This window comes from Asterias rubens, chromosome 9, assembly GCF_902459465.1.
Source record: "Asterias rubens chromosome 9, eAstRub1.3, whole genome shotgun sequence".
Lineage (NCBI taxonomy): Eukaryota > Metazoa > Echinodermata > Asteroidea > Forcipulatida > Asteriidae > Asterias > Asterias rubens.
In genome coordinates, this window is record NC_047070.1 from 9,759,638 (window position 1) to 9,773,503 (window position 13,866).

General features: G+C 39.5%; 1 protein-coding gene across 4 annotated transcripts in view; it reads left to right on the plus strand.

The window, feature by feature from the left end:
* The first annotated feature begins 265 nt into the window (after nucleotides 1–265).
* Nucleotides 266–13,866, plus strand: part of LOC117294811 (exocyst complex component 4-like) — a 33,203-nt gene continuing 19,602 nt past the window's right edge. For all 4 annotated transcript variants that reach the window (XM_033777343.1, XM_033777344.1, XM_033777342.1 and 1 more), the window contains exons 1-11: nucleotides 266–364; nucleotides 1,755–1,801; nucleotides 2,613–2,701; nucleotides 3,479–3,680; nucleotides 4,222–4,387; nucleotides 5,103–5,301; nucleotides 6,247–6,395; nucleotides 7,038–7,108; nucleotides 10,051–10,189; nucleotides 11,896–11,955; nucleotides 12,843–12,931. In XM_033777343.1, the coding sequence (XP_033633234.1) occupies nucleotides 266–364; nucleotides 1,755–1,801; nucleotides 2,613–2,701; nucleotides 3,479–3,680; nucleotides 4,222–4,387; nucleotides 5,103–5,301; nucleotides 6,247–6,395; nucleotides 7,038–7,108; nucleotides 10,051–10,189; nucleotides 11,896–11,955; nucleotides 12,843–12,931 (1,310 nt within the window). The remainder of the gene's footprint in view (nucleotides 365–1,754; nucleotides 1,802–2,612; nucleotides 2,702–3,478; nucleotides 3,681–4,221; nucleotides 4,388–5,102; nucleotides 5,302–6,246; nucleotides 6,396–7,037; nucleotides 7,109–10,050; nucleotides 10,190–11,895; nucleotides 11,956–12,842; nucleotides 12,932–13,866) is intronic.

Below are 13,866 nucleotides of genomic sequence, written 5' to 3' on the forward strand. Positions count from 1 at the left end.
ATGAAAAAAAAATGAAAAAAGTAACCAAGAAAAATAATATTAAAACATAATTTGTGAGTTTAATAACTTGTATGAATATTGATCTTTAATTTTTTTTTTCTAATCATTTTAATTGGAGTAAATAAACACAATTTAACATAATCGTGCAAGTAAATATTAACGTTATGACTGCTGCTTTAAATGTCAACCAAGCGACTGTTGCATGTTTACACGCTGGTGAATCTGACAAAATCACTCAACAGCCGTTGATGTATAAAAGGGAAAAATGGCGACTGTGAGGAAAACTTCCTTGAAAAATCGGGCTGCGGCAAACACAATTGTCGCAGCCACGGGAAATTCATCTTCGAAACAACCCAAAGAATCGGTAAGTTGAGAGCTTATGAAATCTACTGGGATTTAGAATGTACATTTTGGGGTCGAAATTCATGAACTAAAGGTGAGCTTTACAAAACGAAACCTGTTTTATGTTTAGTTAGTGTTTTACTTTTCTAAAAAAGGTCGGAGGTCAAAATATCCGACAGGGAGGGGCTGATAAACATTACAATAACATTTCGTTAGGAAGGAAGGAGGCTCACACCTCGCACTCTTCACAGCTTTCTCTACTGTATTCACAAGTTACTTTGTTACAATTATTAATTATTGAATATCTATTGACCTATATAAAATGTATTTATCGGCAAGCAAGGAGTCAAGGACTAACTTATTAAATTATAAATAAAATTAAAATAAAACTTATCAAACTTAACGTGAAAAGTCAAAGACTCGAGTCTTGATTGACCATTGTCTTGAGTTGGATTTTTAATTTGGGAAAGATTTCCGTATCCTGCCGCCCCTTTTCACTAATAGTAATATTGAATATCATAATTTTAAGCTGTGTCCAAAACGGCGACTTTGGCTACAGCTACATGTATCGGACTATCGTTTTGATACAGCTAGATCAGTTTCAGTGTGTCTTGTCAGTGTTGACTTGAAGGATAGGCAGACGTAGACGCAATCTATCCCTAGTAGCTGTAGCCGAAGTCGCCGTTCATAGCGAATGAAAAATGGGTGGCAGAGTATGGAAATTTTCCTCGTAAGGAAAGGCACTGTGTGCCATTGTGGGAAGGAAAAAGGTGCAAACGAAACAGTCAGTGTTTCTATTTCCTTCCCACAGTGCCTTGCGAACAGTGTGTAAGATTCGGAATCAACTAGGTGATATCGTTGCGGTACCCGCTGCCAAAACATAGGATTCGAACTGCCTCTAGCTGCCGGGCAACCTCGGTAGTCTAGTTGGTAAGACACTGCTCTAGAATTGCAAGGGTCGTGGGTTCGAATCCCACCCGAGTAACATGCCTGTGATATTTTTTCACAGGACTCGGGAAAGTACTGAGTATACAGTGCTAACACACATCGGTGTATGGGTAAAAACCAAAATTAATAGGTGATATTTATGATGAAATAGCTTAGTTTCTGACATTATTATCCTCTTCCTATAGTACTGTGCAGAAATCTCCTGAGTAAACTCGCACATTGGCGTACTGGTATTTCATTTGGATAGACTTGTGCGCCGTGGTGTGTTGTTTTATGTTTATTTGTGCTGTGAATATCTTGATAATTGCACTTGATGCAAAGTGTAAGAAGAAGCACACATGAATTTATGAATCAAGTAAAAATGTCCATTGGAAAAAGACAACGCACCAGGACGCACACTACACAAGGCAGATTCAACATTATTGATGGTCAATCAATTTATTTGTTTATATATTTTTTTTTAGACTGGAACTGGGCTGCTTATGTCAGTCATCAGAACGCTGTCAGCAAGGTTAGTTTATATTCAATTAATAAATTGTAATTAACACACCACACTGTAAAGGAAAAAAAAAACCTTTTGTTCTTTTGTTATTCATTATAAAAAACCGGTATGCTGAAAGTGCGCTTCATACATTGTACTTCCTGTGAGTGCTGTGTGCGAAGCAAAATTGATGTCATAGCTTTGAATTATTCGATTTGTTTGATATTAAACTTTGCTTTGAATTTCTAGGAAGTATGAACTGCGCTTGACCCAGTAATACTAATAAGCAATTGTTATTTGGGCATACATTCCACATTCTTCCTGCAATCAGAAAACTTTGGGTGGTTAAGTGGGATTAGGGTTGGGGTTTTATTTTTTGTAAACAAACAAACAAACAAACAACAACCCCAACAAACAAACAAACCTAATTGCCTATTTCAGACACTGGACACTACTGGTAATTTTCAAAGACTAGTCTTCTCCCTTAAACAAACCTGTGAAAATTTGAGCTCAATTGGTCGTCAAAGTTGCAAGATAATAATGAAAGAAAAAACTCCCTGGTCACACGAAGTTGTGTGCTTTCAGATGCTTGAAAAATCAAAATTTAATTCTGAGGTCCCGAAATCAAATTCGTGGAAAATTACTTCTTTCCCGAAAACTACGTAACTTCAGAGGGAGCTGTCTCTCACAATGTTTTATACTACCAACAGCTCCCCATTACTCGTTACCAAGTAAGGTTTTATGCTAACAATTATTTTGAGTAATTACCAATAGTGTCCACTGCCTTCAAATTTGATAGGTTAATCATCCATTAGTTTTGTTTCTGTGTTCTTCTTTTTAGCGAGGACCTACACCAAAGAGAAGTAGAGAAAGCCAAACTAGAGAAAGCCTACCGAGAATGTGATCAGAAATTGGACAAACTTATTGCAGGTATGTACTAATACTCGTTGCAGACTGTCCAAGTCTCATGAGTATTACACAATTTCCTTCAATGTAGCAGGGCTGGAATTTGTTGAAACCCACCAGACAGCAGGGCCCAATATTAAAGCCTTAAAGCACAAAAACTTGCTAAGCACAGAAAAGTATTGCTTAACAGAAATAGGTTACAAACCACAATTAATCACATTAAAATTGTTGTCACTGGTGCCCCAATCAATCAATCCGTAGCCAAGAAGTTTGTCAAGCAGTATTTTCTGCTTTTAAAACAGCTATGTGACGTTGGGCTCGGGGCTTTTAGCTCCAATTTTTACTGGACCAGAATTGTTTTGTTTATCAAAACTATGGTTTGAAAGGTAGTTTCTACTGTGGTTATGACCTCCTGTGGTGGCCCCTAAATAAGTAGGATTTGAAACTTTGCATGGTGGAAATACGATATAGAAAGGCCCTAAATACAATTTAGTCCACCCAGGGTGAGCGGTTTAACAAAATAAATCGTGTTTAGATATGGGGCCATCAGTGCTGATGGCTCCACATTTAAACATGAATAGTTTTGTGGCACTTAAAACTGCCATCGGGGAGAAATCTGTGAATGCCAGCTCGGGGTATTTTACTCAGATTGCGGGCGAAATTTGTTAATTTGTTAGTTTGGGGCAGGCCTGCCTGGCATCGCCCACCGTGGCTGTTACCCTACTTTTAAAAGTATAAAAGGAACCCACAAAGATGCATGTTTGACCTATAAAAACCTCATTTTTTTTCTTCAAATCACAGTCAACTATGACACTCTGACTAAGACAATCCAAGCCTACAGTGCCATCTCTAGTCGTATCAAGTTTGCCCGCGAGAGAGTAAAGAGCCTCAAGTCTGACCTGCTGTCTTGCAAGGATCTACTTCACTGCCGCCGAGATGAGCTCAGGAAACTGTGGCTAGATGGGATGGAACAGAAGCATGTGCTGACCCTTCTGGATCAGATGTAAGTGACCTTTTGACCTTTTGACCTTGACTTGTGTTTTGAAGTTTATCCAGAGGGCCGAAACGGCGACTACAGCTACATGTATGGCCAGATCAGCGCGTCTGCCAGCAATAGAAGAATAGGCAGACGTGCATGACTCGGCCTAAGTTGAGTTTTTTTTATTATATGGTTTCCCAAGAAAGCAGAACATTTTGTTTTAAACACCTCGTTCTCAAAACCAACACTTCACTCCTGTGGAGATTTCTGTCCTGTGTTTGTGTGAGGGAAGTAGGATTTGAAACTTTGCATTGTGGGAATACAATATGGGTCTCGTGACCCAGACGGCTGATCAAACTCAAACTTCAAAAAGTTTGCTTACACTGCCAGCAACTGATTTGTTATCAAAAACCAATTCTGTAATGTTCCCCTAAGAAATTGGACGCAGGTGGTCCTGACTACCAACAGGATTGTGATTGCTTGGTTTTTACCTTTAAGTATTTGTTGTTAATAGTGCAAATAATTTGTTTTACCATTACTATTAACATCTTAAACTCTCCAACAGTGAAGAGGTCAAGAATGTTCCCCAGAAACTTGACGGCTACCTAAAGAGCAAGCACTACCTTCATGCTACAGAGCTGATAACGAAGACGGTGGCGCAATTAGAGAGTGACTTGAGTGGGGTAGAAGCGCTCAGCGAACTCAAGATGGAAATGTCAAGTCGTAAAGAGGTAGGTCGGACTTCAGAACAACTTCCTACATCAGCCACAGATTCCCTGAAACTTTCAGAGAGAGAAGACAACGACAAAGTTTAAGTTTTAGATGAGGGAGGAAACCCCCAGAGAGTTATTCCTTGGAAAAAACACACGCTGTCAGGTAGGGACTGATAACCCAATTCACATAGTGCCTCCAGTGGGAGTCGGAGCTGGGGTCCTAGAGGTGGAAGGCGAGGCAAGACACCACTACGCCAACCTGACAGCTGAAGTCCTGCATTGGAATTGTCACTTGGTACGTTACGAGTACTGAGTTGTGCACCAAGACCTGAATGAATTCTGTCACAGATTTTTCATAATTTTCTGGTCAAAACAAGAACCTAAGTCATTCACAAAGGTCTTTGTGTCAATGTGAGGTGGCAATTCCACTATGGACTTCTTCATATTTAACAATGACTTAGTGAGATTCATCAACTTTTTTTGATCTGTACTACTTTCATGAAAGGACACAGTATAATATTCTTGACGAGCATTATTCATCAGAAATAGGGTTGAGTTCCGAGCGGCCTTAAAAATAACATGATCACTTTCTAGACCACACTCAATCCACTTCTTTTCTGCTTTACGCCTCTTTCGTTTGTAAAATCGGGTGCTGGTCTCGAAATTTTACAAATGAAGAGGAGGCAAGGCTGTTTGTAACTCAAATGGGCAACTCACTTCCTCTTTTTCACAGCAATTACACAAAGTCCTGATTGAGGAGTTGAGCCAGCATCTTTACGAGAAGTCGGCAGTCAACTTCCAGGTGACCTTCACCAGGGGAGGATCATTCCGCAGTTCCGGCCAGGATGCTGCACCCACCGTCAACAAGAAACATACACTGCTGGAGCTGGCTGCAACGGCTAAAGCCCGAAGGTCATCCAGAACACATTCCTGTGAGTACTGTTGAATCGACTTTGTTCCCAGTGGTGTATAATCTCGCTGCACCATTTTCTCTTAAAGGCAATGGACACTATTGGTAAATACTCTAAATAATTATTAGCATAAAACCTTACTTGGAATGAGTAATGGGGAGAGGTTGATGGTATAAAACATTGTGAGAAACGGCTCCCTCTGAAGTGGAGTAGTTTTCGAGAAAGAAGTAATTTCCCACGAATTTGATTTTGAGACCTCAGATTTAGAACTTGAGGTCTCGAAATCAATCATCTGAAAGCACACAACTCCGTGTGACAAAGGTGTTTTTTCTTTCATTATTATCTCGCAACTTCGATGACCGATTGAGCTCAAATTTTCACAGGTTTGTTATTTTATGCATATGATGAGATACACCAAGTGAGAAGACTGGTCTTTGACAATTACCAATAGTGTCCAGTGTCTTTGAAATGGCTCACCCTGGAAGTTTGACTTTGAAATATAAAAATATGTTGGATATTTTAACTATTCCTCTTGTTGATTCATTATTTTTGAGAGAGGTATCAAGTCAAAGAGTAATTGGTCCCCTGCATTCCCTCTTTGATCTTGTGACACCTCTTACTGTATGCGGTTTAGGGTGACCGTGTAAAAACAGGGATTGTGTCAAAATTCTTGCATTTTGACTTGTGCTTGCTAAGCACAATGCAAGCGGGCAACAATTGCTCAAGTTTTTAAGAAATTGTGCGCAGAGCAGTCAATTTCGGTTAGCCATCTTTGTTGTTTTTCTTAGCCCATCCCTTCCAGGGGTCTAGTGACATGAGGTATCAATACGGCACATTGACCATGGTAGCGACGCTAGTGCAGAAGTGACTTAGATCTTCCGAAGGTTCTTTAGTGGATCTAGGTGACTGCTCGTTATTAGCTCCACCACTGCGGAGTGAGTTCTTATTGATCTAATTTCCTTGTAGTGTCGCTGACCGTCCCTGATGGGACTGAAGAAGACATCAAGCCGGTAGTGGAGAGTCTGAATGATGAACCGGAGGATAATCCTGAGCATTACATGGCCATCTTAGTGGAGTCTCTGTCACTACTCAAGAGAATACCAGAAGCTGTTGAGGTAAGCCCTTTCCTTAAAGCCATTGGACACTTTCGGTAAACAGTATTTTATCAAAGGCCCACACTTCGTGTGTCACAATTTATATAAGAAATAACAAACCTGTGAAAATGTAGGCTCAACCGGTCATCGAAGTCGGGAGAAAATAACGGGGGAAACCCACCCTTGTTTCCGCACGTTTCGCCGTGTCATGACATGTGTTTATAGTAAATCCGTAATTCTTGCTATCGAGAATTGATAATTGTTTTAATGTTTTCTCAAAAAGTAAAGCATTTCATAGAATAATTTTTCAAGAGAAGTCTTTCACCATTACCTTCTGTAAACCCTGTAAGTTGTTTGTAAATCTGTGAACTTTTTTTTTCTGTTCCGAAAGTGTATAATGGCTTTAATAGTAATAATAATAATAGTGGCTTCTTTTACACATGTAGCACACATATCAATCACTCAGTGAGGCTTCTGTGCTTTAACATACAGTATTTTCCTGCATGTATTTTCCTACTCACTAGAATTGAAAATACTTATAGTCAAGATGTGAATACAATTTGTCTCTAACCTTTGAATTTGTAATAATTAATTGTAACTTTTTGAAAAGCATAAAAAAAATGTTGTAAATAGAAAATATCTCTGTTTTTTTCCTTCCACCAGGCCATCAAACGATGCGTTCAAGTGGAACTCTCCAAAATTGTACAGAGGACAACAACAGAGGTTGCTGAAAAGTGAGTTGATATCTATCTTTATTATTTACAACGAAGAAGAGTGTTATTGACCTGTGTGTAGGTGCAATAATTGTCATCTTTTCGACCCCCAAAGTCAAATGTCACTTGCGATCACTATGGCTTAAACAAAATAAATTGTGCTCAAGCGATAACTCAAGAATTACTTGGTATATTAGCTCCAATTGAGTGTGTGGATTGGACTTAGGATCCCCAATTAACCTATTGTTTTTGGACCATGTAGGTCATTTGTTAAGGAGGGCACTGGTTTGTGGAGCATTTGTGTTTACCAAACATGGGGTGTCGTGGCCGAGCGGATCAGAGCAGCGATTTTAAGCTCTGGTGATTCTGTTCAGCAGAGTGTGGGTTCGAATGCTAGTCGTGACACTTGTGTTCCTGAGCAAGACACTTCACTGTAATTGCTTCTCTCCACCCAGGGGTAAATGGGTACCTGTGAGGGCAGAGGTGGTTCTTGTGATTGATTTAGCCGAGTAGCGCTTTTGTTGCACAAGGTTGTATACTCCCCAGGGAGCTGAGATGATTTAGGGAATGGTTTAAGGCCCGGTGACCAGGGGTATGATGTTGGAGCGCCATGAGCGTCACTGCGTGACGGACCTGAGCGCTTTATAAGAAGCCATTATTATTATTAAAATTAAATTACATGTTGTACACTTCCCAAAACTGTTTTATATTAAGATATATTTTATTGATGGTCATTTTAAAAGCATCAAAACTTATTGAAACAGTGTAATAAAAAAAAAATAAAAAATTCTCGTGGAAAGTTTCCAAAGATCATGGGTACGGCGTAAAAGTTGATTTGAATAGTCAAAATTGTAAACTTGACCAAGTCCTCATCCCGTTTACGACCGGTGTTATTGCGGGTTTTTTTTCAATATACATAGATTTCTTATGGTCACCGACTAGCACAAGTCTAAACTTGTTCCCAAAATTTGACACGCCTGAGCATGGTGCGTCGTGGACCGAGTTCATTTCAGTCGACGAGCGTGGACGTCGAAAATAGACCGCCCGGGATTTGGAATTATTTACGGGTAAAGTCACCTTGTTTGCGCCGGGGACCATTTGCCTAAACTAATTCCAGTGTTCGCGTTACTTTCGGAAATTAGACCATGACAAACAAAAACTCTTTGACAGGAATACAAAAGCAGAGATTTTATTGTGCTGACGTTTCTCTGGTGGTTGAGTGGCTCAGTTTATAGAGCTGCTTATAATAAACAGGCAAAACATTTTGCTTTACAAAATTGCAGAAATTGAGCAGAATACCTGGATTCACAACTTGAACATGAGGCATGGTTAAGCAGCTTTTTGTGTTTAAAAAGTTATTATGTAGTTTGGTCATGGGCCAATGGCTTTTAACGGAAATAGTCGCAGCGCTTACGTAATCCGGGAATTGTGCTTACGCTAAGCGTATATAACAGCTTAGCAGGGAATGTGTTCTTGAGCGTCACAATTCACATAAAAAAATTTGCTACAGTTGACTAATTGTGCTCAACTCCTGCGAAACTTTCACTGCGAAAACAGTGACTTAAAATTTTGATTTGCATTCGCAGGAACCGTGCTTTACTTGTGACAAAAGTAGGCCGGGGCGACTAGTGTGCTTTAGTGTTAAATTCGCGACTACAAATTATTATTTGAGTTATAATCGTGTCCACACATTGACTACAAAATTTGTCCGGCTACCTGTTTGGTGAACCAGTTGTGTTGCTTACTACTATTCGCAACATAATTAATACTGCCTTGCGGCATAGCGGCACAAATCTTGAGAATCCGTATTTTATCTCGACAAGTGTTGTAGTTAGGTTTGAGGTGCGACTAGTCGAGTGATGATGGGAACTTGCTTAATGAAAAAGATTCAGTGCTTAGCAGAAGCAGTGAATTCTGCACTTACGTCAAGCGAAATAGACTGCTTAGCAGGGATTTCTTTTGTTTGTGTGCTTCCAAGCTCGCACATTATATTCCGCGTGCACAGTAAGCGGAAAATGGTGATCGTAAGCGCAGACTTTGGTGGTTATGAGAACCATGAAATTTTGCCCTGTAAGTAGGTTTGGTAAGGTCTACACTTCAAAAAAATTGTTAGTACATGAGGGGAAATCTTGTGAGACTGGTCCAATTTGATTCTGCTTCACTGCGTAAGCAAAGAGTTGACACTTCAGAAGCGCAGATATTATCGCTTACATTAAGCATATTTCACAGCTTAGCAGGGATATTTTTGCTTGTGCGCAGGGAAACATATCATATGTAATCTTTGCTTTGAACTTGCACAGATATTTCAGCGCTTGCACAGTAAGCAGAGAATGGTTGTTGTACAATAAATGGGCAGAGTTTGGTTGAAGCAGACAGAGCCATAAAACTGGGCCGTGTTCTATAGGGGAAGTTATAGCATGACATTTTATGACAGTTTTGGTCTCTGCGACGTACACATACTAATACAGAGTCAGAGATACAGACATTACGGTGCAGAAATCGTGCAATTGAAGTGTCTCATAAGAGCGCCCCCTATCGGCAGGAGCAGGAAAGGAGTATCCTACAAAAATGTGTTTTTAAACACGTATAATACTATCAAATGGAAGCTTTAGGATGTTTAGCTTAATTCCTATCATAAAAAAATATTAAAATTCTTTCAACCGATTTTTAAAAAAACTTTTTCAGTTATAGACTCATTGGCATTGCAGATTAGTCTTTGGTAGCTGTGGGCCCATGTTGACCTTTACTTACGGGTCAACCGGGAAGTGTGACCTTATAATCAAGAGCTACACAACTTTTTTGAAACCTTTTTCAGTTATAGATTCCTTGGGCAATGAAGCACATAATCCGAGCAAAACAACACGGAACAGCTTCGTGTTTGTTCACAAACACTTAATGTCTAGTTTATTTACTTATTATTTACATTAGTTAAATATTTATATGTCTTTTTTTATTTTCTGCAGTGCTAAGCAACGAGGTGAAAACATCACGCAGCATAATCAGCCGAAGCTTCTGGTAGAACTTTTGGATCTACTTTTTGAGCGGTTCCAATGTGTGGCCATGGCACACATGTGCGTGCTTGGGTCTCTCCAGAGAACCTCGGTATGATCATCAATCCAATTTCATATTAAAAAGAGATACTTTTCAGCACTGTTCTAGCCACAAATTTTTGAAGAATTAGGAAAACCACCAACATAGAGGAGAACACAGCTCAGTTGGCATATTAATGGTGTTTGAAGCTTTGCATGGTGTGGAGAATAAGAGTAACTATAAATATAAATATGAATAGTAAACTTGCGGGTACAACCATGAGCAAAGTCTCTTTTGAAGGAGTGGTGGCTCTGAAAAGAGCCGGTTTGGTCTCGACAGTTGGAACATTATACTCTCCTGAAGATGAGCAGAGGATACTATTTGAAACGTTGAGACCAAACCGGAAGAGATTTTACTCATGGTTGTACCCACAAGTTTACTATTATACACATATTGCCTGGCAACGAGGTAATTAGTATACGTCTATTCCCACGAGGGGCTTTGAGTGACCAGAAGAGGGACCGATTTCCTGAGGCCAAAGGCCGAGGGAAATAGGTCCCTCTTCTGGTCACTCACAGGCCCGAGGGGGAATAGACGTACACTAGTTACCGAATTATGCCAGTCAATACGTGTTTTATTACACAGCTTGGTCTTAAAATGTCAAATAAGAACAGAAAAAGGAATTTTATAGTTTGATCACAGTTCAAGTCAAGAGAGGGCGCTGTTACCACGGGCACTATTTGCAAAGACTAGTGCCCGCTCTGGTACTATTCCCGCAAAACACGCGCGCGCGATCACCAGCCTATACTAGTTCATCCCACGTGACTGTGTTTCAGCCAACCAGAATACAGAAAAAGCAAGAGGTGTGTTATAATTATATTTATAAATGATTTTGGGGGTTGAACAAAGAATTGACTAGAGTGGGATTCGAACCAACGACCTCCGGATTAACGTGCCGGGGGTCTACCAACTGAGCTATCTAGCCCTATATTGGCGGTGTCCCTATTTTGTCAATATCTTTGTTTATAGTTACTCTTACTGGCACATTACTTTGGAGATTACAGGTTCAATCACCTCTCTCATAAATTGTTCTTTGTTTGACCCAAATTAACAAAAACATATCCATTTCCCTTGTGGTTTACTACTTGACATAAACAAAACTCAAAATTGCAATTATAGAAAGTTTTGATGGCTTTTCATAAGTTGTAATGTATGTACCCTTGGAGTTTTCTGATTGGTAAATCATTTTTCTTAATATTTACCTGTAAGTTGCCAAGAGCTTGCATTCACGAATTTGTGCTCTATATACAAATTTGTTATTATTTTAAAATAATTTATAATTCATAACAATTTGGGGGGCTAATCATCCTTACTCGCAGCTAAGAGCTGAATTGCGAAGGACACGGCTACAACGTGTTCGAGAAGCAGGCATGCAAGGGCGCCTTTGGCTGCCAGCCATATCAACCCATTATGACCACAAAGCACAGCCAAAGATCGAAAGTGTTTGATTTTTTCCCAAGGGAGGAAAACCGGATGGTCTGGAAAACCCTCGTGGCACAGCAGAGAACCAACGCACAACTCAACTCACATATGACCCCGGCCGGGAATCGAACCGGGGGTCACCTTGGTGAGAGGCGAGCGCTTTACGAACAAGCCAACCATACCAACCTGGTTATGAAAAGAAACATGCACTGAGAACAACTTAACTTATATTTTACTTCTTTATTATGTAGAGAGTGCTAGTTTAACTTCCTTTGTTTCTAATTTCCCATTTACAGGGCAGTAGTGATGTTCAGTTGTACACAATGGATGACATATGGTCCAATGTACAAACTGTTGTAAGTATATAAACAAAAAACTATTGTTTTAAAGTCACTGGACACTACTGGTAATTGTCAAAGACTACATGTAGTCTTCTCACTTGGTGTATCTCAACATAATAATGCATAAAATAACTAACCTTTAGAAATTTGAGCTCAATTGGTCATCAAAGTTGCGAGATAATAATGAAGGAAGAAACAACCTTGTCACAAGAAGTTGTGTGCGTTTAGATGCTTGATTTTGAGACCTCAAATTCTATAACATTGTGAGGACCTTGGGGCTGATTTAACAAAGCAATCAAATTCATTACAAGACAAATTGTCAGTATTACCATAGTGGTTTGTATTGTGACATCACATTTAACTAAGCAACTGCGATTGATTTGCAGTAAAGATCAATCCTTAGCTTTTTGTGAAATCTGCCCCTGGTCTTTAACGTCAGATGTTAATGCACCCCCTAATAGTAATAATAATAATAATACACAAGCATTTATATAGCGCCCCACGAAGAACGGAGCGCTTAACAACTTAAAGAAGAGGAACAAACGAACAGTGAATCACGGAAACAAATGAGTTTTAAATTTCAGCTTAAACACAGACAAAGACGGCGCTTCACGAGAACTGCATGTAGATAAAACTGATACATGTATTTGTTTACATAACCACCTTACTTTAAATAAAATGTTTCTCACAATGCTTTATACTATGGAGAGCTGCTGCAGGCTTTTAACCATACATTTTGTTGCCATTATTTTAAGAGTGATTACTAAACATAAACCTTCCCTTTAAAGCAAAAGAATTGAAGCGACAGATTATCTCAAAACAATGAAGTAAACTAGTCATTCTTGTTGGCCATTTTGGGATCAAAATGTTGACTCAGCCCTTACTTTTTTTCCACCCATCAGCTACAAGTTCTTCTGGGTAATTACCTTGATGTCCGAAACGTGACGGCTTCCGTGCAGCAAACATCCAGTGCTTTTACTGACGCTCCAACGTAAGTTGCTTTCAGGTTATCATAAAGTGGTCAAGTGGTTAGACCGCAGGACTTGCAATCACCAGGTTGTAGGGTCAAGTGGTTAGACCGCAGGACTTGCAATCACCAGGTTGTAAGGTCAAGTCCTTCAAGCTAACTGCTGATTTCGCAATGACTAAAATAAGAATTGTCGTCTAGTTGCTGAATCACAACTTGATCTGTGCAATTCATAATCATAGAGGTTAAACCAATGTTTGTATGAGAGAGATTGGCTGCTGCCAGCTTGGTGTTTATATCCCCTTGTGGGAGTTTGCTGAGTTTGCTTTGACGGAAAGATCATCTAAACAAACAAAGAAAATATCAGCACCATGTAAAACCATTCATGGTGCTTTAAAGGAACATTACAGAATTGGTTTTGCTAGCAAAAAAAGTTGCTGGCAGTGTAAGCACTTTATGTAATCCACCATATACATAAACTGACAAACCTGTAAAAGTTTGGGATCGATCGGCCATCTGGGTCACGAGAGAATGCCAAAATAAAAATGAATAAAATGCTCACTGACCGATAAACTCCAAACACAAAATTAAATTATTTATTTCTCATCAAATATGAAATTTCAGACAGAAACATTTCAGACAGAAATATTTCAAGGGATGTTTTCTACTATCATCATCTTCAGACCGTGTAGGTTCAGGCCTGTGAAATCTCCGCTTAAAAGCGGATTTCCGCTCTTTTTAATTTTCCCAGTCCGCATTTTTCGTGGGTTCCGCTTTTTTTCCGTTCCTTGTTTTTCTTGTGAGCTCCGCTTTTTCCTGTTGAATGGGAAATGCTATTCCCCATGGGCGAATAGGTCATTTTGATTGCCGGTGCGGATGGGAGTAATAGTGAATGTCACGTGAAGTAAGTTCCACCAATCAAATGACAAGGATCTGTATGTCAGTTATATAAAAGCCAC